The sequence below is a fragment of the Arachis hypogaea genome, chromosome 6 (genome assembly GCF_003086295.3).
Source record: "Arachis hypogaea cultivar Tifrunner chromosome 6, arahy.Tifrunner.gnm2.J5K5, whole genome shotgun sequence".
Classification (NCBI taxonomy): domain Eukaryota; kingdom Viridiplantae; phylum Streptophyta; class Magnoliopsida; order Fabales; family Fabaceae; genus Arachis; species Arachis hypogaea.
The window spans coordinates 110,245,314-110,270,740 of record NC_092041.1 but is presented as its reverse complement, the minus strand read 5'-3'; the positions used below and the strand labels follow the sequence as shown (position 1 = coordinate 110,270,740).

Sequence of the window (25,427 nt, the reverse complement as noted above, 5' to 3'; positions counted from 1 at the left end):
TCATATATATTTTTAACCTATTCTGATCCTTTAAAAATTTTAAAATATTTTTTTACGATAAAAACGTCCTCATAATATTCTGCCATTTTTATGTATGTATGTAATTAAAAAGTAAAAACAGACTATTTTTTAAGAGGTAACATTCTTAAACAGCTAAAGACATCACATAAAGACTAGAAGTAATTTACATATCAATATATAGGACATTTTGAAATTTAAAGGTTAGGGATAAATGTTTTGCTACGTAGATTTAACAATATTTTAATCTCATTTGCTGTATTATTTTTGTGGATTCACGTGGCATGCAATGGGAGTATGCACTTTTCGAGCAAATAGAGTTCTATTTGTTAAGCAAAGAATTATTTACTACATTTTTATTATTTTTATATTATATATATACGATAAAATATTTTTTTTAATTTGTTAAAAATTTTAAAAATAGTACTAAATTTTATTTTGTTTTAATTTTATTTAAAAAAATTTTAATTTATATTAAATATATATTGACAGTCAATATTTCAAAATATTTAAAATGAATGTAGTAATAATTTCATAAAAATAATTTTTATCACAAATAAATTAGATATAAGTGTTATATATTATTGTTTGATTAGTTTTAAATTTTTTAAAAATTTAACTATAAAAAATATATTTGATATAAATAAAAAATTTTAAAAATAAAAATTAAATAAAATAAAATTTATAAATATTTTTAAAATTTTTAATAAATTAAAAAAATATTTTATCCTATTATATATTAATAGAAATAGATTGGTCCCTACTCCCTACTCACCGTTGCACGTAGAAGATAAATACAAGTGTTACTTAATTGCTTAGTTGGGTCAACAATCTAGAAATGTTGGATTCCTTTACCAAGCAATCATCAACAATCTTACAATGATTGACCTTGTTTTTTTAAATTTTATTATTCAACGATTTAGGTCTACATAAGATATCAAGTCATGTGTGTCACGACTCACGAATGCATTATTGAGGAATGAGAATTATTGACAACGTAGACCTTTCCACTTGTCTATAACTTTAGCGGCTCATTATTTTTAGAGTAAAAAACAAATAAATTTTTGAATTTTTAATCATAAATATTTAAGTTTTTTAAGATTAAAAAATACATTTAAATTTTTTACTTTTTAAAATGCATGATAATTATATTCTTCCGTAGAGTTGAAGTTAAAAAATATAAGGGAAATTAATGATATGTCCGTTATAATAATGATGTGAATGGTTAGTAAAAAATAAGGAAAAATTCTAGGGACCAGCAGTTTTATTGAATTTTGCCCAGCATGTAATCAGCAGAGAAATGTGAACCATTGGATGAAATCTCACACCATCAAATTATCATTGATGGTTAGTTGATGGCTAACAATCACAAAAATGACTGGTCCTAGCATTGCTCAAAAAATAATCAGACAAATAAGTCTCCCACGTAAAACCGCCGTTTTGACGGTCCCACATTTTTTCCATACACAGCTATCAAACCACACTTAACATATTTATCTGAGACCATCCCAAATTTGATGGCATTAGCATGGAGACCTGTTCGCCACATTGTTCGCGATTCAGCATCTTCCCACATGCCTTGAGAACATTGGAAAATGTGAAGCTATCCTTCTTCACCCCTTGTCTTCCCATCTCCTTGAAGTCGCAAAGAACCTCAAAGAATTGCTTTTCTCTGCATCCACCTACAATCTTAGCGGACCAAATCATGTTGTTGTGTCGCGAAGCGTGGTTGAATACAGCATTCGCATCTTCCAGACGCTTGAATTTCCCATAGAAACTTATCAAAGAACTACTTAGAACCACGTCAGTACAAGCTCCTAACTTCAACAACCATCCATGAGCTTGCATACCGAGATGGAAGTTCGCACTGCAGGCACATGACTTGAGAAGGCAACCTCACATCCACGCAAGGAATTCCAAATCTTCCATACCCAAATCTTCAACCATGTTGACAAAAACTCTAGCTACCTCCGCATAATCAACATTATCATAATAAGCAACAAACAAGGTTGCCTAAGTGTTGAAGTCCCTAACAGACATTAAATCAAATACATAGTGTGCATTGTCCAACAAGCCACATGACACGAGCATGATGAGAATCCGATTGATGAAGGGAAACGGAGCCTTAATCCCACTGTGGGTTATGTGATTGTTCAAGTGAATAGCAGTATGTGGGTCCCCAAAAACACTGCACTCTTTAACAAGAGAGGTGTTGATGTTAATGGGTATGGGATTGTAGAGAGCTTCCATTAAGCACAATACATCCAAGGTTGAAGACCCATTTTTCTTCTTCTTCTTCTTTCTCCTCTTAATGCTGTCGCTGAAGTAGTAGTGGTTTGTGGAGAGATAATGGTCACTTTCTGAGATTAAATATGCTACAATGGAGTTTAATCGTTATAGGCTTGTTGAAAAAGGTGTTTTAGAAACGGTTTACAAAAGGTCACTTCAATGTGGTGGAGATGTTGCAGTGAAGAGGTTTGCCAATGTTGATGGTTTGGATTGTTTGCTCAATCCTTTCGTCATCGAGTTCGCCACCAGGTGAGTTACTTGAGGCACAACACTTTAGTTCAGCTTAAGGAATGGTGCTGTGAGGGGAATAAGTTACTTTTGGTTTATGAGTACTTACCAAATGTTAGCCTCAACAAGTTGCAGGAGCATCAACAATGACCATGGCTTCAATACATTTGGAAGAGATAGGGTTCACCGTCAAAACGGCAGTGTTTCACGTCGGGGGCCTATTTTTGTTTGATAATTTTTTACCAATCATCCACATCATCACCGAAATGGATATCCGTTACGTTTTTTAACTTCAACTCTACTGAGAGACATAATTGTCACACGTTCTGAAAGGTAAGGAATTTAAATATATTTTTTAATTATGAGAGACTTAAATATCTACGATTAAAAATGTCAGGATCTATTTATCTTTTACTCTTAATTTTAATATGACAATGAAATGTGTGTATTGTTGAGTTATAGAGGTTTGAGGGGTTGATGACATTAGAATTTCAAAGTTAGGAAGAAAAAATCAGACCGTCCGATTTCTTTACGACAGAAAGGAGAATAAAAATTAAACAGTCCGATTTGTGTGTGAAAAAATTTTTGAATATGATAATCGGACGGTCTGATTTCATGCATCCTAAAATTTTTAATTCGTATGTTACTAAAATCAGACGGTTTGATTTTATGCATGCTATAATTTTAAATTCGTATATGACAAAAATCGGACAGTTCGATTTTTGTTCTTTATAAAATTTAACCCGGTTGAAATGTGGTCGGACCGTCCGATTTCTGGTTTTATATATACCTAACATTAGCTGAAGTCTCCATTTCTTCTTCGTCTCTCAATTCTCTCTTCTGAAATCCCTTTGGTTCTTTCTTCTTCTTCATTGTTTCAACAACAACTTCTTCTTCATTATTTCAACAACAACTTTACTAAGATTGAGAGCGTAATGTGAATATATCATAATGGATGATATAGTGATGTTAAAAGTTTATTATCATAGTTAGATTTTGTTACAAACAACTGAAGGAGTGATATTTGTGTGTGCAAATCCGTTAGATATCGTTATTCCATTCACATTGTCATTTGAAGAATTAAAAGGTGTAATTTGTGAGAAAATAGATTCTTAAATATCTAGGAGAGTGTCGTGCATTTTGTACAGGTATACTATATCTGTATTTGGTGAGTTCATTCAGTTTCAAACCAAATATGTAACCAATGAAGTGAGCATGCAAGATATGTTTTCAGTGTACATGGAAACTCGCTCACAGATATCGTTCATCGAGCTGTATATTGAGTTCGAACAATCTAAAGCAGACCGAAATATTGAGTTGGAAGATTATAATAGTGATAGCGAGGCGGAGTTCGAAAGTAACTATGAGGTCGGTGATCCGAGTGGAGACGAAGATCAAGTTGACGGCACTATGCAGACAAATGTGGCGGAGGTGACAAATGCACTAGTAAACTAGCATTCATTTATGGAGCCTACTTTCATGCGCTTGCTGGATTTGGAGGCCATGCATGCACCGAAATTTTCTCAGTATATGAATGCAGGTATGTAGTTTTCATACAATGTATGATAGATAGATATTGCAGATTAATTAGGTAGTATGACCAACATGTGATCTGTAGAATATCAATTGATCATGTAAGGTTTTTTATTTAGTAAGTAGCATTTGATTGATTAATTATTTATGTATATTTTATAATTTATTATATATTGTGGTTAATAATTTATTATTACTTATTTATATTTATATTTTGGAAAACGACAAATGTTGATAGATTTTATATTTATATTATTAGTTATTTATATTTATATTTATTTTATTACTTATTTATATTTATATGTGTAATTTATAACTGTTAATCAAAATACATATTTTGTGGTGTGAATGTAGGAGAGCTTCCTGTTGTAGCGGATGATGAATTTATCATGGGAATGGAATTCAGTTCTAGGGAGGCAATGATTAAGGCGATGAAAGATTATATAATCCGTCGAGGCGTAGATTATCAGGTGTACGAGTCAGAACCAACAACATTCTATGCTAAATGTACACAATACAGCGCTGGTTATGACTGGCTGATCAGGGTTAGTAAAATGTGCAAAAAGTACTGTTGGGAGATAAGGAGGTACAATGGTAATCACACGTGTACTAGAGCAACCATTTCTCATGATCATTCGAAATTGGGTTCCAACACAATTGCAGAAGCAATTAAGCCCTTGGTAGAAGTTGACCCATTTATAAAGGTGAAATCAGTCATTACGGAAGTACAGTCGAAGTTTAACTACACCGTAAGTTATCGCAAATCATGGTTAGCAAAGCAGAAGGCAGTAGAGTCAATTTTTGGCCGTTGTGAAGTTTCGTATGAAGCTTTGCCCATATAATTTGAGGCCATGTGTCATAAAGAGCCATCAACGGTCGTTCACTTTGAAACAATGCCGGCGTACCAGGGCGATAACTTGGTTCCTGATATTCGTGTTTTACATCGAGTCTTCTGGAGTTATTACCCTTGTATTAGAGCATTCAGACATTGCAAGCCAATAGTGCAGGTAGACGGAACTCATTTGTATGTTAAATATAAGGGTTGTTTGTTGGTTGCAGTTTCTCAGGATGGCAACAACAATATCGTGCCTATTGCATTTGCGATAGTGGAGGGAGAGACATCTAAGGCGTGGCACTTTTTTCTCAGTAACTTGTGACAACATGTGGTGACACGTGACTGTGTGGACCTTATCTCCGATCGACATGAGTCCATCAACTCAGCTATTGCTTGGAGTAACGGAGTCTGGTCTCCTCCTAGAGCTTTCTACATGTTTTGTATCAAGCATAAAGAGTCGAACTTCCTGAGAAAGTTCAAGGCTCCGTACTTACAGAAGCTTATCGTCAACATATATAAATTTGAATACTGTTGATGTAATGGAATTGATGGTGTAAAATAATTCGCGGGCTGAGTCTGAGGAATATATGACTGAGGCTCTTGTTGTGTTTCTGGCTGAGAAACTGGGGGTGGCAATGGGGGCGGTGATGGAGGCGGCTGTGGTTGCTGCTGTTGGTTCTCCTGATCATTCACTGGATTGTCCTCCTGATTCTCTTGAAATGCGAGATCAGTCAATTGCAAGTGGAAACCATATGTACCTCAATACCAATGCATGTAAATATCCAAAGGATAATGTAAAGGCACCAGTGGATCAGCAAGAATGTGACTATATCGATTTGTCCATTGCATCACCCAGAATGAGTGCACATCGGACCAATCTTGATTCTTAGGTCCAGTCAGTACCTCGCCGTGTGCTACACCTAGGTCCCACTCTTGATGAGGGACGCCCTGACTCAATCCAAACTTTCTCCTCAACCTATCAGACGCATGCCACTCAATGCATTCAAAAGATATCAACGGCACCGTTGCACTCCAAATAATCGAGTGGTGGCGGATGTCAACCGGAATCACGCCTGCCTCAATGCGATCAACTGTATAAGCCTCCCAAACAAACTGAACACATTGAAATTAATAGAAGATTACACACTAGATAATAATACGGATAAACAAAAATATAAAATAATGGAATATAACATACTTGTCCTTCTTGCAGATCGTCCAATAACCTCCTAAAGTGAGCAAGAGAATGATATCTGTAAGGCTAATAATCACGCTCCTAATTACGCCAGCTCACATCAAACAATCCGTTATATAAATTATTATCATAAAAATCTCAACTAAAATGTGCTACATGATAAACCTCAATTTGACGGTTTATCTTGTATTGAATTTAGAGTATTTTGTAGACCTTTTCTCACATTTACCCAATGAATTAGCATGGTTTTGTATATTCTCCTTTAATTGTGCTTAAGAGTGAAAACATGCTTTTTAGGTCTTAAAATAGCTAAATCTAATTCTCCTTGATTCCATTAGATGCCTTGATATGTTTGATAAGTGATTTAAGGTTTAGGAGGCAAAGATTGGATCAAGGGAATGAAGGAAAAGCATGTAGAAATGGAGAACTCATGGAGAAATAAAGGAAATGCAAAAGCTTTCAATCCGACCTCTTCGCACTTAAACGATCATAACTTGAGCTACAGAGGTCCAAATGATGCGGTTCCAGTTGGGTTGGAAAGCTAACATTCGGGGCTTCGAAACGATATAAGATTTGCCATAGTTGCATCGCACATAGGGGCGCGCACGCGCACAGTATGCTGACGCGCCGATGGTGGCACATTACCCACTTAATGCAACACGTGGCCAGCGATTTTAAAAGCCTTGTGGGCCCAATCCAACTCATTTTCTGATGCTATTTAAGCCAAGGATTGAAGGGGGAATGGGGACACTTTTCATACTTTACATACTTTTGATTATTAGTCATAGTTTAGTAGTTAGAAGTAGTTAGAGTTAGAGAGAGAAGCTCTCTCTTCTCTCTAGAATTAGGATTAGGAATTATGGTTAGATTAGGATCTCATAGTTCTAGGTTTAATTCAAGTCTCCTTCTACTTCTACCTTCAATTGATGATTGCTACACTTTGGTTCTTCTTTCTATCCCTATCCTCTTGTTGTAATTTCTCTTATTTTGTTTCTAGGTTTTGTAATTGAGATATTTTTGTTCTTTTGTTTTCTTTTAATAATGCAATTTGAGATAATTCATATGATTGTGATGTTGTTGATTGTTGTTTTGTTAATTCTTTGTAATTGTTAGTTGTTGATTCCTTTTATTCTTACAAATAAAAATGCTTTCTTTCATTACCCTCCAAGTGTTTGATGAAATGCTTGAGAGGATGTTAGAGTAGAATTCTATGTTCTTGGCTTGAGAAGGTGACCTAGGATTTCTTGAGTCACTAGTGTCCAATTGATTGATAGTTGATAGCCATTAACTCTAGCCTTCATTAATCCAATTAGTGGAAAGCTAGGATTTATGGACTAGGATTGATATTACTCACTTGACTTTCCTTTGCTACTTGATTAAAGGATGACTTAGTGAGATTAATCCTTGCAACTACCATGCTTGTGGCTAGTGATAATGATGAAGACCCTTGACAACCAAACCTTGCCAAGACCATTTTGTTAATACAATTTCATTACCATTTGCTATTCATTTTTCTCATCTAAAACCGCAAAATAAGTAAATCCATAACCAATAACAAGAACACTACCCTGCAAGTCCTTTGAGAGACGACCCGAGGTTTAAATACTTCGGTTTATAGATTTTAGGGGGTTTGTACTTGTGACAAACAAATTTTTGTATGAAAGGATTATTGTTGGTTTAGAGACTATACTTCGACGAGATTTCATTTGAAAAATTCTAAACCGTCAAAAATCCAATCATCACTACACTTATTCAAAGCAGATGATGATTAACTTTACATGTTTGCAATCGAAAAGACTCGAGGATTATCGGGAATTAGCGAAAGAAATGGTAAACGGATCCAAGCTCAGGTAAGCAAAAGGGTCCGTGGACCATCAATCTCCTTGTAGTCGACACGAGTGGCCCTACACAATGCTCTATACAAGTGTGCCATACATGTCGAACCCCAACTAAGTTGTATGATCCCGCCGAAGTTACGGAGCAACGGCAGAAATTTTCAGTGTACTGATGCCCCAGACTTGTCCCCAAATAGAATGGTCCCAAATAATAACATTATGTGACACTTTACGTACCTGTGAATCCGAATATCATTACCTAAGACTAAATGATCCTTCAGTCTCCGAAACCAGGTCAACTTTATGAAACTTCCTCTACAATCTGTCCTCCTAGGTGCAACACCAAAATGATGCAAGCATTTGACCTCTAAAGCCTCATAACTACTCAGAGTCGGTCCTGTAACTGAAAGACCATTTGTCGGAAGGCCAAGAATTATCGCCACATCCTCCAATGTCACGGCACACTCACCAATTGGAAAATGGAACGTATGAGTCTCAGGCCGCCATCTCTCGATCAGAGCATTAACCAATGCCGACTGACATTGGAAAACTTCAACCTGAGAAACGTGATAAAAACCAGTCTCCCGCAAATGTCCCTCCACAATTGAATTGTACGGATCCCGTGGCAAATAATGATCACATATTAACATCCGTAAACCCTACAAAATGTAGGCATATATCACATTAATCAAATATAATCATAGTTAATTAACATATAACATTTAACATTTTTCCATTCTCATTATCATATAAGAAATATAACATAATTAATAAAACTTAAATAAATCTAAAAAATAAATCTAATTATTATCATTACATCCATTAAAACTATATTTTCTAATAGCTAAACCCTATTTATTTCTTAATATTAATTACTATTCGTTTAGTTATATTTACATATAACTAGAATGTTAAACTTAAATAAATCTAAAATATAAATCTAATTATTATTATTACATCCATTAAAAATATATATCCTATTTAGTTTATAATAATAATTATTAATGATTATTTTATATTTATATAACTAGACTATATAACATTAAACTCCTCATTTTTGTTATATATATATATATATATATATATATATATATATATATATATATATATATATATATATATATATATATATATATATATATATACTGTACTATACTGCAATTTTTTTTTTAATAATCATACATAATTTAATAATTAACTTTATTTTTATAATTTAATGTTACTAACATAATTAACTACCTAAACACTAGGCTAAATTAACTAACTAAACTAACTGTCACAATAATAATAATAATAATAATAATAATAATAATAATAATAATAATAATAATAATAATAATAATATACCTAAGTCAATTAATCAATTACTTACTTACTTCACTAATTATACTTAAACAACTTTAACATTTTAACTAACAAGATACACTAGTTAATAATTAAATATTTAAATAACATATTTATAATTCCAATTAATTTAATTATTATTCAAAGTCTTCAGAATTTATTTTATTCTATGGTTCTCTTCTAACAATTAATAACTATATAAATATTAATATAAACCTACATTGTAATCCACTTAATAATAATTACTACAATAAACTAATCTTTAATATTATTATTACTATTTACATTAAATTAAATTATTTAGTAAAAAAAATTTACATAATTAAGATGATAAAAATAATTAATAATGTATAATTCTAAACGATTAACATATTTTATTTTTGGTCTCCTTAACATTATTGATTTTTGTTTCTCACTCCATCAATCTTAGTGCTCCAATTACTAAATAATTTGTTGTCCTTCCCCCACCTAGTGTTTCCCCACTACTTGCACTCCTAACATTAGGTGCACCTTATTGAAAGATAATCAACAATTTCTTGAGTTTCTTTTTTTGTGTTGTGATATATAGATACTTACTGATAGATATACAATTTACGAAGAACATAGATTTTATACAATATTAACATTGAGTTTCTATGGTACTTTTGTTGTCTATACTCAATACTTGGCATATATATGTATAACATTTCTCATGTAAAATTTTTATATGATACTCTAATAAGGTGACGATTTCACTTTAGTATGATGTGAATAAAGATGTTTGTCATCAGACGAATATCAATAAATTAAAAGTTTTGCATATATTACTTTTGCATTGGATTTATGCATGTCACATCTTATTGCTTTGGATTTGATCATGAATGCTCCTTGTTTAGTTGAGTTTAATTCTTATGAAATCAATTAAGTGTGACTGATGTTGTAGATTGAGATTGGTTGGATTTGTTGAAATTGTAAAGGTGGATATATGTCTAATTTTAGGGGAGGTTATGTATAATTTTTTAGGAAGTTTTGTTGAATGATTTGTGTAGTATATATCTTGATTAATGTTAATAGTATTTATGCTGATTTATGTTAATAATATATTCTCTTTGCAGAGATGACGACAGGTAGCAGAGGTAGATCGAGTGGGTCTCTTGGTCATGGTAGATTGAGTGCTTCCATAAAATCTTCGGGAACTATTCAGTCATCGCCCTCTACCCCGACTACCTTGTCGACCCCCCATGACGTCACAGACGGGTCCAGCGGACCAGCAGTTCATCATGGTCCCAAATCCAAACTATGTGCCTCCCTCTGCTATGTCGCCTGAAAATTGAGCGACAGATACAGCGGTGGGTAATTCCAATGCACCCTAGTAGAATGCCCCTCTACTACTGTCTATCATATAGCTGAGGATTTGAACCGATGGCATGCAAGCGTGAGTACATACAATTTTTTAATCTTAAGTTTGTTAATCATAAGTTCATTTGTTTCTATATATTTGTTAATGTTATGTTTTTTCTCTAATAGGTTTGCACCAAACAACAATGTTTGCACATAGGAGATATTCGAGGTCATTAAGTCAATGTACGACCACCTATGGCCGAGCTACACGAAGATCTCTGCTAAGACCAGAGAGCAGTGGTTTTAGAAGTGATAGGTAAGAACCCAATAATGTTGAATTAATTAACTGTATTTAAAGTGTATTTTATTCCAACTAACTAATGTTATTGAATCACTTTGAGCAGTTAAAATTCATATAGAATGCAAAACATAATCTTATGATCAAGAAGATATACGACCACCGGGCAGCTAAATGACTTCAGCAGATAATGAGCGATGTTCGTTAGGGGCGCGACCACCTAACGACTTGGATCCGTCCCTCCATCAAGAAGGAATCGGAGGCCCATTTTAAAAATGACGAGGGGTTCAAGCATCGCCATTTGACAAATGTTGCTAACAGGAAGTATACAGGTGGGTCAGCGACCTTCATGAAGACGAAGAGTAGACTGGTAAGTAGTTTGGTAATGTTTAATTTTTTAGTAGTTACTTGAATTAGTTGTTTAATTTGTTTATTTATTTTATTGGTTGATATAATTTGTAGTCTAAGTCGTTGGATCGCAAGGCGACACTGGTGGAGACCTACAATTATATCCATATATTGAAGGCCAACAAGAAGAGATTTGCTGACAAATGATCTGCGGCCCATTACGTGAGTTTAAATTAATTCTAAGTTTCAAATTTATTTGGTTTAAAGTCAATTAACTGTTATTCTAATCACAACAAGTGTGACACAGGAAGACTACATGCAAAGGTTGGAGGCTGCAACATAGCAATCTCAGCCGCTTAGTGGGAATGACGAAGCCGGCTCCGAGACCTCAATGGTAGATCTTGATAGGTTTGGCACAAGACCGCCTCTGAATCCTACAAGAATCACTGTTTTGGGTTGGAGTCGTTCTTTGTCAGTGGCCTCTGATCTTCCATGTTGGTGGCTTTCTCTGTCTCTACCTCTGCCACTAGCCCTGCTGATCCCCAGAAAGTTGTCAACTTGAGGGAGGAAATGCAGAAGCTAACACAGGAGTTTCACCAGCAAGCGGAGCAGTCTGAGTACAGGTACAACAACCTTTGTTGTTGCCATCAGCTCGGACCTGATGGAGCAGCTGGAGCAGCTAGATCGTTTGCGAGAGCAGATAGATGTGTACAACTAGCAGATGCGCATTCCAGCGATGCTGCTAGTTCCAGTTGTAACACTGTTGGTAGGGTATCAACATCAGCACCTACTCCACCGCCTCATCAAGGGGACCCCAACGACGATGACGACGATTACTGGGATCTATAGGGTTTAGGGATTCATTTTTTTCTACTTCTTTATATTCTACTTCTGTGATATTTATTATATTCTAACCATTTATTTTTAATAGAATAGTTTATTAGTTTCTGGTAATTTCAGATTTCTACTAACAATTTTGTTAAAAAGAGTTTTAATTTGACTACTAATTGTGGCTTAACTGTGCCAAAAAATAAAATAAAATAAAAAACTACTGTAGAATTTACTAGCGGATAAATCTAACGGTAATCATCAACTCAGTCTCGACAAATCTATTGAAAATACCTACAAAAAATCCATCGGTAATTAATGTTTGACGAAAATAATTCACCGCTAAACAGTTTCTGGCACCGTTTATACCGTCAACTCTAGGACAACAATAAATCGGATGGGTACTCAGCATTTTTTTTGTAGTGACCTCACACTGTACCATCCTCCAATTCATTGTTTGCCACTTGAAACAAAAACCAACAATAACTTACAAAAGTTTAACCAATAACACTAGAATCTAAACCTCCTTAACTTCATGCATTAATAACTTCTACCTTCCTAAGTCTACCATGTGCATGAATCAACAATTCTTCCTGACCCACATTTAATCCAGTATCATTACACATATTCTAGTACAACGTATTTGAAGTAAATATTTGCAACCCAGAATACATACTTATCTCTTCAAGCAAACCACCATCACACCCCTCGACATGCCCACATCAATATGAATAGATCTGTTCTTGTAGGCACCATTAATATCAGCCATCATGAACTTTGAGTTTCACCTTCTCGAGGAAGTAGAGGATCTTGATCTCGTTGTCGCCACGGTCAAGGACGTTGCCGACCTGGACGATGGTGGCAGAGCCCCCGACGACTCGTAGCGATCAGCAGCTGTAAGATCCAAAAATTTCAGAAAATCTTACTAAGAGCTAATTTTGATTTATTTATTCATTAAGTAATTTAACTTCAGAAATTATTTTATTAAAAATAAATTAAAATAAATTTTGATTAATTGAGTTTAAAGTAATTTAAGGTTTTATCTGATTTTATAATTATCGAATTATTTTTTATATTTAAATAATAAAGTTTAATAAATATAAAATAATAAGAATTTTATATGACTTGGTTTAAGTAATTGAGATTTTGAAATTTAATACTAATATTTTTATAAATAAAAAAATTAATTATATTGCCTTATACTTTCAATTAGAGTATTTGATTTCAAATCAATTAGTATTTTGATACAATAAATAATATTTTAGAATAATTTTAGAGATTTAATTAGATTTCAAATTAACCCAAAATCCCCAATTTTATCACAAAATCCTAATTCCCAAATCAAAATCCTAAATCTCCAAAACACAATCCTAACCTTAATTTCCCTAATCCTAGCCGCCATACCCTTTTCCCCACAAACAAACCAACACCTTCGGCTTCAGTAAGTCATCCATGCTTCAAAACTCTTTTAGTCGCTGTTCTGTTATGTAGCTGAAGTTTTGCGATTATATTTGCTATTTGATTGAGTTTTGGTTATTTCTTGTTGCAACTAGAGTAGCTATGGTTACTGCAAAAGTGGTTTGGAACTGCGGTTGTGGCTGCCGCTGTGAAGAGCTGAGGGAAAAAAGGGATTCAATGCGTTTAATTATGCGGATTGCGAATAATTGAGGTAGGGGTTTTTTTTAAAATTTATTTTATCTTATAGAGTTGTTATAAATAGATATTAATGTGAGAAACATATGTCTGTGATTATGATTGTCTTATGATTGTGGTTGTTTGCTAGACTGAATGACTGATTACTTGATTACTTGAGTGGTGCGTGATTGTTAAAAAGAAATTAGTTTGAAAAGTTATTTAGTTGATTATTATGAAAAGTGATTTTTCTTGGTTTTGAAGTTAATTTGATAATGTAAATAAATCTGCTTTGGAAATGATTTGAGATATGAAAATGAATTAATTTTGGAAGCGGTTTAATTTTGAATTAGTTTGATTTCATAAATGATTTAATGTTCAAGCTGGTTTAATTTTGTAAAAGATTTATTGTTGGAAATGGTTGGATTTGAAAATAATTTAATATTAGAACTGGTTGAATTTTAAAAATGATTGGAATTTGGAAATGGTTGAGAAAGGGTTTGAGGAATGTTTGGATTGGACCTGAAAAGGGTGGTAGAGTCCGAGTTTTAGAGGAGATGTCGTCGAAATTTTATAAAATTGAAAGTTTCATTTGAAGTAATTATTTAAAAAGATTTGGTTTTAAACATTATATGTTTTAAGATTGATTTATTTAGAAAAGAAAGAATTATGTTTTGGATTGGGATTGTTGATGAACGGAATGGGAAGAAAGACGATGAGGATTGACTTTGAAATATGATTTTTGAATGAATTTGGAAATGAGATATGGATTGACGAATGATGATGATATTGAGAATGACTTAGATATTGATGAATGTTGAATGAATTATTCATATGGCTTATGAATTTGAAATTATCTGAGACACGAATTTTCCTGGGTAGACGCAGTGGCTTGCCACCACTTTCGGGTTGGTTGTATAACCGACAGATGAGTTCATTAGCCATAGGACAGGCATGCATCATACGCATTTGATTTGCGTGGTTGGTTTCTGAATAAGATTTTCTTATAAGAAAAGAAAGGTTTGGATTTCTGGATATTTAAGTATTGATTTTCGAAAAGGATTTTTGGATAACTAGTTGTTGGTTTTTAAAAGATTCAAAGGACGAACAATAATCACTGAGCTTAAAAATAGATTTCTCCTTAAATATCTTATTATGACAACTCTGAAACTCTGTGATGAGACCATGTGGTTAGGTTCTCACTCCGGACAGCTTTATCTTTTCAGGAGACGGATGAAAAAGCTCACAAAGGGTTGTATTGCGTTTCGCTTAGTCGATAATGCTATTTAGTCTTTATTTATTTACCCCTCGGCATCAATATTATATTATGTAAGAGGGATATTGAGTTGTATGATTTGTATGTATATAATATGTATAAGTTACTTGAGTAAGAAGTTTTGTACATGTATATGCTTGTTTTGTTTTATTTAAAAAGTATTCTTTCTCCGGTTTATAAAAAGAACAGTGATACTATTTCGAGTCAAAGGCTTCTATTTTATTATTAAGTATATGAAATCGTCGTAATACTTCTTTCTATCAGAGTAGCGCAACCAGAAGCGTGACATTCTAATAGTAAGGGTGTTACAGCAGCTCGGAAAGAACAGTCATGTGAATAATGGTGGTAGGGAACAGGAAATTGATAGGTTAGGGATGGTAGCGATAGCATTGGACTCGGTACTTGCTCCCCTCTTAGCTCAATCATTTAGTAAAGGAAATCCAAAGATTTGGAGTTTGAGTTTGGAAAAATGACAAGGATGTTTTTAAAATTTAAGAAATATTGAGATATTTTTAATTAGATTTTGTACTATTAGATTTAGAATATTTTTTTTTAACAGAATATTCTGTTATTCTAAATTTTTTTATGGTACGGATTCAATTAAATATATATATAGTATAAATACTCAATTAAAAAATATTTAAAAATTTAATTAAAATTTTAATAAAATTATAAAAATTAATAAAATAATTAAATCTAAATTTTAATGATTCTTAGTATTATTATATTATATTAAAGTAGTGTTTGGTAGAGAGATAGAGACTGAAAGATAAAGACTAAGAGGGAGAGACTGAAATAAGTCTTAGTATTACGTTTGGTGTAAAGTGAGAGACAAATATTGAAATAAGAATGAAACTCTAATTTAATTTACACAATAAATAAAGTTAAAATTAATTAATTAAAACAAAGATATTTTATGTATAAAATATTATTAAAGTTTCAGTCTCTATCCTAATAAAAAATTCTAATACTCTATATTCTTACTTTTTAAAGATGCTGAAATAATAAAATTTTAATATCAGACTTAACAAACATAATATTGAGTATCAGACTTTTCATCTCCATCTTAAAATCTCAATGCAAAAACTACTTAAAAAAATATGCATGAAAACTATGGACCAACCAATATACATTATCTTCCTTTTATTGTCACGTAAATTCGTCCTACATATTTCATGAATTTTCACTTCGTCCACTGCTTTATGGATAAACTTTTGAAATAAAGAAAAAAGTGTATCAAATAATAAGTTGCACATTTACATGTAAGGAGATACTTATCCTTTGTTATAAAATAATAATAAATAATAAAACAATAACTCAAACCGATATATATGTTCAGATTAGATTCGTCATTCTTTTCACGTACTTTGAATCAGGTGTAGCATAAGGAGATACTTATCTTTTGTTGCAAAATAATAATAAATAATAAAATAATAACTCAAACCGATATATATGTTCAGATTAGATCAATCATTCTTTTCACGTACTTTGAATCAGCTGTAGCATAAGGAGATACTTATCTTTTGTTACAAAATAATAATAAATAATAAAACAATAACTCAAACTGATATATATGTTCAGATTAGATCAGTCATCCTTTTCACGTACTTTGAATCAGCTGTAGCAGTAGCCCTAGTAACTATTGATAAAAAAATGTTGATGATTATCTTGATCTAGTCTTTAAATCTTTATCTCATGTGAATACAAGACATGTTTGAATAAAATATAGTTGTAATAATAATAAACGAGTTTTTGGAAACAATAATAATTTGTATGTATAATAATTAGTAAGTTTATTGAAATATAAAAAAAATAGATAAAGAATACTAACAATATTAAACAAGTATCTAAATTTTTTTTATATATTTGATATTTAAATTTTCAATTAACTCAAAATAATATTTAAATTTGTATATTTTGGACACATATTAATTTGATATATTTCATTCACATGTACTACCGTAGTATGTTTATGCAAATAACGGGTAATGATATACTTGGCAATAATTAATAAAATTAAAAGAATACATAACGATAAAAAATATTGTGTTATTTATTTTTTAATAAAATATTTTATTATTTTAAATATTTTTAATAATAAAAATGTAATTAAAAAATATAATATAAAAATTTAATTAAAAAATAAAAAATTAATTAAAAATGTAATAAAATTATAAAAATTAATAAAATAATTAAACTTAAATTTTAAGAACCCTTAATATTCTTCTATCATATGAAGGAAATATGCATGAGAACAGTCATATACAACATCTTCCTTTTGTTGTCACGTAAATTTGTTGTGCATATTCGTCCACTGCTTCATGAATACGTGTTTAAAGCAAAGAGAACAGTGTATTAAGTAATGAGTTGCATATTTACATGTAAGGACATACTTATATTTAGATGAGACTATTCGTTTCACCTACTTTAGATCAGTTGTAACAACAATAACGCCGATAACCATTAATAAAAAAATAATGATGATTATTTTTGTCTATTCTTAAATATTTATCTCATGTGAATACGAGACATGTTAGGATAAAATATATTTGTAATAATAATAAACCAGTTTTTGGAAATACTACTAATTTTCATGTATAATAATCAATAAGTTTTATTGAAATATATATATATAAAAAAGTAGTAGATAAAGAATACTAACAATATTAAACAAGCATCTGAAATTTTTTTAAGATATTTTAAAAATGATATTTAAATTTTTAATTAACTCAAAACAAAATTTTAAATTTGTGTATATTTTGCGACACATATTAATTTGATATATTTCATTCACATGTACTACCATAACATGTTTATGCAAATAACCTGTTACATGGAACAATGATGTACTCGGCAATAATTAATAAAATTAAAAGAGTACACAATGATAAAAAAAATATTATATTATTTATTTTTTAATAGAATATTCTATTATTTTAAATATTTTTAATAATAAAAATTTAATTAAAAAATATAATAAAAAAGTAATTAAAAATTTAATAAAATTATAAAAATTAATAAAATAATTAAACTTAAATTTTAATGACTCCTGATATTCTTCTATTATATCAAGGAAATATGCATGAAATTATGGAACAGACATATACATCATCTTCCTTTTGTTGCCACGTAAATTTGTCCTGCATATTCATCTAATGTTTCATGAATACACGTTTAAAATAAAGATAGAAGTATATTAAATAATGAGTTGTATATCTACATGTAAGGACGTACTTATTCTTTAATGTGAAATAATAAATAATAAAACAATAACTAAGTCTCAAATCGATATATATGTCTAAATTATACCATTCCTTCCATCTACTTTAGATCAACTGTAACAGCAATAGCGCCAATAACTATTGATAAAGAAACGGTGATAATTATCTTCATTTAGTCTTAAATCTTTATCTCATGTGAATATGAGTCAGATTTAGCTAAAATATAGTTGTAATAATAATAAACAAATTTTTGGAAACACTGATAACTTTTATGTGTAATAATTAGTAAGTTTTATTAAAATATAAAAAAAATAGTAGATAAAGAATACTAATAATATTAAACAAATATTTGAATTTTTTTTATATATTTTAAAGTGGTATTTGAATTTTCAATTAACTCAAAACAATCTTTAAATTTGTATATTTTGCGATATATTAATTTGATATATTTCATTCACATGTATTACTACAGCATGTTTATGCAAATAACATGTTACATGGAATAATGATGTACTTTACGATAATTAATAAAATTAAAAAAAGTACACAAAGAATATACAAGGATAAAAATAATATTGTATTATTTATTTTTTAATAGAATACATTTATTTTAAATATTTTTTAATGATAAAAAAGAAAAAATATACTAGACAAAAAAATGTATTAGACAATGAGTTGCATATTTACATGTAAGGATATACTTATCCTTCAATGTGGAATAATAAATAATAAAACAATAACTCAAAAATCTCAAACCGATATATACGTTTAGATTAGACTATTCCTTTCACCTACTTTAGATCAGCTGTAGCAGCAATAACGTCGATAACTATTGATAAGGAAACGGTGATGATTATCTTCATCTATATTTGGATAAAATATAGTTGGTAATAATAATAATAAAGAACTTTTTCAAAACATTGGTAATTTTCATGTATAATAATTTGTAAAATCTGTTGAAATATATATAAAAAAAGTAGACAAAGAGACATATTAAATTAAGATTTTTCATTAAACTTTCAATTTAGCATGTTTATGCAAATAACGTGTTACATGAAATAATAATGTACTCAGACAATAGTTAATAAAACTGAAAGAGTATTAGACAAAAGAATATTGTGTCATGAATTTTTTGATTAAAAAATTATATAGATAACATTAAAATATAAACTAAAATTATAATCAAATTTATATATTTTATTAAATTAAATTTATGAATCATGAAACTTTTTTATTATTATCATAAATTAAAGTGAAAAAAATAGTTTAATAACAATGACAGATAGTACGTTGAGAGAGACAGAAATTACATGATTATATTCATTTTATTCAATAATAAATCCAAATTAGTTTTTTCTCTTTTTAATATGGTATCAATTGTAATTATTTTCCCTTTTTATGTATTTTCTTCTCTTCTCATGCATTTTTTTTTCTCAGCAGAAGTTAGTTTAATTTTTTATCACTCAACAACTCACAAGAAACAAACGATAAAAATACTATTGTATTATTTATTTTTTAAACGAATACAGTTATTTTAAATATTTTTTAATGATAAAAATTAAATTAAAAAAATATTAGTAAAAAATTAAATTAAAATATATAAAAGTTTAATTAAAAAATTAATAAAATTATAAAAATTAATAAAATAATTAAATTTTAATTTTAATGATCCCTGATATTATTCTATTATATCAAGGGAATATGGATGAGAACTATAAAACAGTCATATACATCATCTTCCTTTTGTTGTCACGTAAATTTGTCCTATATAATCTTCTACTGTCTGGTGGATACGCGTTTGAAACAAAGAAAAAGTGTATTAGACAATGAGTTGCATATTTGCATGTAAGGATATACTTATCCTTCAATGTGGAATAATAAATAATAAAACAATAACTCAAAAATCTCAAACCGATATATACGTTTAGATTAGATTATTCCTTTCACCTACTTTAGATCAGCCGTAGCAGCAATAACGCCGATAACTATTGATAAGGAAACGGTGATGATTATCTTCATCTATATTTGGATAAAATATAGTTGGTAATATTAATAATAAAGAACTTTTTCAAAACATTGGTAATTTTCATGTATAATAATTTGTAAGTTCTGTTGAAATATATAAAAAAAAGTAGACAAAGAGACATATTAAATTAAGGTTTTTCATTAAATTTTTAATTTAGCATGTTTATGCAAATAACGTGTTACATAAAATAATAATGTACTCAGACAATAGTTAATAAAACTGAAAGAGTATTAAACAAAAGAATAGTGTGTCATGTATTTTTTATTAAAAAATTATATAGATAACATTAAAATATAAACTAAAATTATAATCAAATTTATATATTCTATTAAATTAAATTTATGAATCATGAAACTTTTTTATTATTATCATAAATTAAAGTGAAAAAATAGTTTAATAACAATGACAGATGGTACGTTGAGAGAGACAGAAATTACATGATTATATTCATTTTATTCAATAATAAATCCAAATTAGTTTTTTCTCTTTTTAATATGGTATCAATTGTAATTATTTTCCTTTTTTTATGTATTTTCTTCTCTTCTCATGCATTTTTGTTTTTTTTATCTCAGCAGAAGTTAGTTTAATTTTTTATCACTCAACAACTCACAAGAAACAAACGATAAAAATACTATTGTATTATTTATTTTTTAAACGAATACAGTTATTTTAAATATTTTTTAATGATAAAAATTAAATTAAAAAAATGTTAGTAAAAAATTAAATTAAAATATATAAAAGTTTAATTAAAAAATTAATAAAATTATAAAAATTAATAAAATAATTAAATTTTAATTTTAATGATCGCTGATATTATTCTATTATATCAAGGGAATATGGATGAGAACTATAAAACAGTCATATACATCATCTTCCTTTTATTGTCACGTAAATTTGTCCTATATAGTCTTCTACTGTCTCGTGGATACGCGTTTGAAATAAAGAAAAAGTGTATTAGACAATGAATTACATATTTACATGTAAGGATATACTTATCCTTCAATGTGGAATAATAAATAATAAAACAATAACTCAAAAATCTCAAACCGATATATACGTTTAGATTATACTATTCCTTTCACCTACTTTTAGATCAGTCGTAGCAGCAATAACGCCGATAACTATTGATAAGGAAACGGTGATGATTATCTTCATCTATATTTGGATAAAATATAGTTGGTAATATTAATAATAAAGAACTTTTTCAAAACATTGGTAATTTTTATGTATAATAATTTGTAAGTTCTGTTGAAATATATAAAAAAAAGTAGACAAATAGACATATTAAATTATAACTAAAAACAATTTTATGAGACATTAATTTAAGGTTTTTCATTCACATATACTACCATAGCATGTTTATGCAAATAACGTGTTACATGAAATAATAATGTACTCAGACAATAGTAAATAAAACTGAAAGAGTATTAAACAAAAGAATATCGTGTCATGTATTTTTTGATTAAAAAATTATATAGATAAAATTAAAATTTAAACTAAAATTATAATCAAATTTATATATTTTATTAAATTAAATTTATGAATCATGAAACTTTTTTATTATTATCAAAAATTAAAGTGAAAAAAATAGTTTAATAACAATGACAGATAGTACCTTGAGAGAGACAGTACGTTGAGAGAGACGGAGATTACATGATTTTATTCCTTTTATTCAATAATAAATCCAAATTAGTTTTTTCTCTTTTTAATATGGTATCAATTATAATTATTTTCCTTTTTTATGTATTTTCTTCTCTTCTCATGCATTTTTTTTCTCAGCAGAAGTTAGTTTAATTTTTTATCACTCAACAACTCACAAGGAACAAACGATAAAAATAATATTGTATTATTTATTTTTTAATAGAATACAGTTATTTTAAATATTTTTTATTGATAAAAATTAAATTAAAAAATATTAGTAAAAAATTAAATTAAAATATATAAAAGTTTAATTAAAAAATTAATAAAATTATAAAAATTAATAAAATAATTAAATTTTAATTTTAATGATCCCTGATATTATTCTATTATTATATCAAGGGAATATGGATGAGAACTATAGAACAATCATATACATTATCTCCCTTTTGTTGCCACGTAAATTTGTCCTGTATAATCTTCTACTATCTCGTGGATACGCGTTTGAAACAAAGAAAAAGTGTATTAGACAATGAGTTACATATTTACATGTAAGGATATACTTATCCTTTAATGTGGAATAATAACTAATAAAACAATAACTCAAAAATCTCAAACCGATATATACGTTTAGATTAGACTATTTCTTTCACCTACTTTGGATCAGCCGTAGCAGCAATAACGCCGATAACTATTGATAAGAAAACGGTGATGATTATCTTCATCTATATTTGGATAAAATATAGTTGGTAATATTAATAATAAAGAACTTTTTCAAAACATTGGTAATTTTCATGTATAATAATTTGTAAGTTCTGTTGAAATATATATAAAAAAAAAAAGTAGACAAAGAAACATATTAAATTAAGGTTTTTCATTAAATTTTCAATTAACTACAAACAATCTTTAAATTTTTATATTTTATTAGACATATTAATTTAAAGTTTTTCATTCACATATACTACTATAGTATGTTTATGCAAATAACGTGTTACATAAAATAATAATGTACTCAGACAATAGTTAATAAAACTGAAAGAGTATTAAACAAAAGAATAATGTGTCATGTATTTTTTATTAAAAAATTATATAGATAAAATTAAAATATAAACTAAAATTATAATCAAATTTATATATTCTATTAAATTAAATTTATGAATCATGAAACTTTTTTATTATTATCATAAATTAAAGTGAAAAAATAGTTTAATAACAATGACAGATGGTACGTTGAGAGAGACAGTACGTTGAGAGAGACGGAGATTACAGAATTTTATTCCTTTTATTCAATAATAAATCCAAATTAGTTTTTTTTCTTCTTAATATAGTATCAATTATAATTATTTTCCTTTTTTTATGTATTTTCATCTCTTCTCATGCATTTTTGTTTTTTTTCTCAGCAGTAGTTTAATTTTTTATCACTCAACAACTCACAAGGAACAAACGATAAAAATAATATTGTATTATTTATTTTTTAATAGAATACAGTTATTTTAAATATTTTTTATTGATAAAAATTAAATTAAAAAATATTAGTAAAAAATTAAATTAAAATATATAAAAGTTTAATTAAAAAATTAATAAAATTATAAAAATTAATAAAATAATTAAATTTTAATTTTAATGATCGCTGATATTATTCTATTATATCAAGGGAATATGGATGAGAACTATAAAACAGTCATATACATCATCTTCCTTTTGTTGTTACGTAAATTTGTCCTATATAGTCTTCTACTGTCTCGTGGATACGCGTTTGAAATAAAGAAAAAGTGTATTAGACAATGAGTTACGTATTTACATGTAAGGATATACTTATCCTTCAATGTGGAATAATAAATAATAAAACAATAACTCAAAAATCTCAAACCGATATATACGTTTAGATTAGACTATTCTCTTCACCTACTTTAGATCAGTCGTAGCAGCAATAACGCCTATAACTATTGATAAGGAAACGGTGATGATTATCTTCATCTATATTTGGATAAAATATAGTTGGTAATATTAATAATAAAGAACTTTTTCAAAACATTGGTAATTTTCATGTATAATAATTTGTAAGTTCTGTTGAAATATATAAAAAAAAGTAGACAAATAGACATATTAAATTAAGGTTTTTCATTAAATTTTCAATTAACTAAAAACAATCTTCAAATTTTTATATTTTATGAGACATATTAACATAAGGTTTTTCATTCACATATACTACCATAGCATGTTTATGCAAATAACGTGTTACATGAAATAATAATGTACTCAAACAATAGTTAATAAAACTGAAAGTGTATTAAACAAAAGAATATTGTGTCATGTATTTTTTGATTAAAAAATTATATAGATAAAATTAAAATATAAACTAAAATTATAATCAAATTTATATATTCTATTAAATTAAATTTATGAATCATGAAACTTTTTTATTATTATCATAAATTAAAGTGAAAAAATAGTTTAATAACAATGACAGATAGTACGTTGAGAGAGACAGTACGTTGAGAGAGACGGAGATTACATGATTTTATTCCTTTTATTCAATAATAATCTTTTTTCTTTTTAATATGGTATCAATTATAATTATTTTCCTTTTTTTATGTATTTTCTTCTCTTCTCATGCATTTTTGTTTTTTTCTCAGCAAAAGTTAATTTAATTTTTTATCACTCAACAACTCACAAGGAACAAACGATAAAAATAATATTGTATTATTTATTTTTTAATAGAATACAGTTATTTTAAATATTTTTTAATGATAAAAATTAAATTAAAAAAATATTAGTAAAAAATTAAATTAAAATATATAAAAGTTTAATTAAAAAATTAATAAAATTATAAAAGTTAATAAAATAATTAAATTTTAATTTTAATGATCTATTCTATTATATCAAGGGAATATGGATGAGAACTATAAAACAATCATATACATTATCTCCCTTTTGTTGCCACGTAAATTTGTCCTATATAATCTTCTACTGTCTCGTGGATACGCGTTTGAAACAAAGAAAAAGTGTATTAGACAATGAGTTACATATTTACATGTAAGGATATACTTATCCTTCAATGTGGAATAATAAATAATAAAACAATAACTCAAAAATCTCAAACCGATATATACGTTTAGATTAGACTATTCCTTTCACCTACTTTAGAACAGCCGTAGCAGCAATAACGCCGATAACTATTGATAAAGAAACGGTGATAATTATCTTAATCTATATTTGGATAAAATATAGTTGGTAATATTAATAATAAAGAACTTTTTCAAAACATTGGTAATTTTCATGTATAATAATTTGTAAGTTCTGTTGAAATATATAAAAAAAAAGTAGACAAAGAGACATATTAAATTAAGATTTTTCATTAAATTTTCAATTAACTAAAAACAATCTTTAAATTTTTATATTTTATTAGACATATTAATTTAAAGTTTTTCATTCACATATACTACTATAGCATGTTTATACAAATAACGTGTTATATAAAATAATAATGTACTCAGACAATAGTTAATAAAACTGAAAGAGTATTAAACAAAAGAATATTATGTCATGTATTTTTTATTAAA

General features: G+C 28.5%; 1 protein-coding gene and 1 pseudogene across 1 annotated transcript; one reads left to right on the top strand and one right to left on the bottom strand.

The window, feature by feature from the left end:
• Positions 1-1,254: 1,254 nt before the first annotated feature.
• Positions 1,255-2,406, bottom strand: LOC112757781 (pentatricopeptide repeat-containing protein At1g31790-like; annotated as a pseudogene).
• Positions 2,406-6,351, top strand: LOC112755655 (uncharacterized). Its single transcript, XM_025803886.2, has 2 exons — positions 2,406-4,075; positions 4,423-6,351. The coding sequence occupies exons 1-2, from the start codon at positions 4,000-4,002 to the stop codon at positions 4,908-4,910; spliced, it is 564 nt and encodes a 187-aa protein (XP_025659671.1). The 5' UTR covers positions 2,406-3,999; the 3' UTR covers positions 4,911-6,351.
• The last annotated feature ends 19,076 nt before the right edge of the window (positions 6,352-25,427 follow it).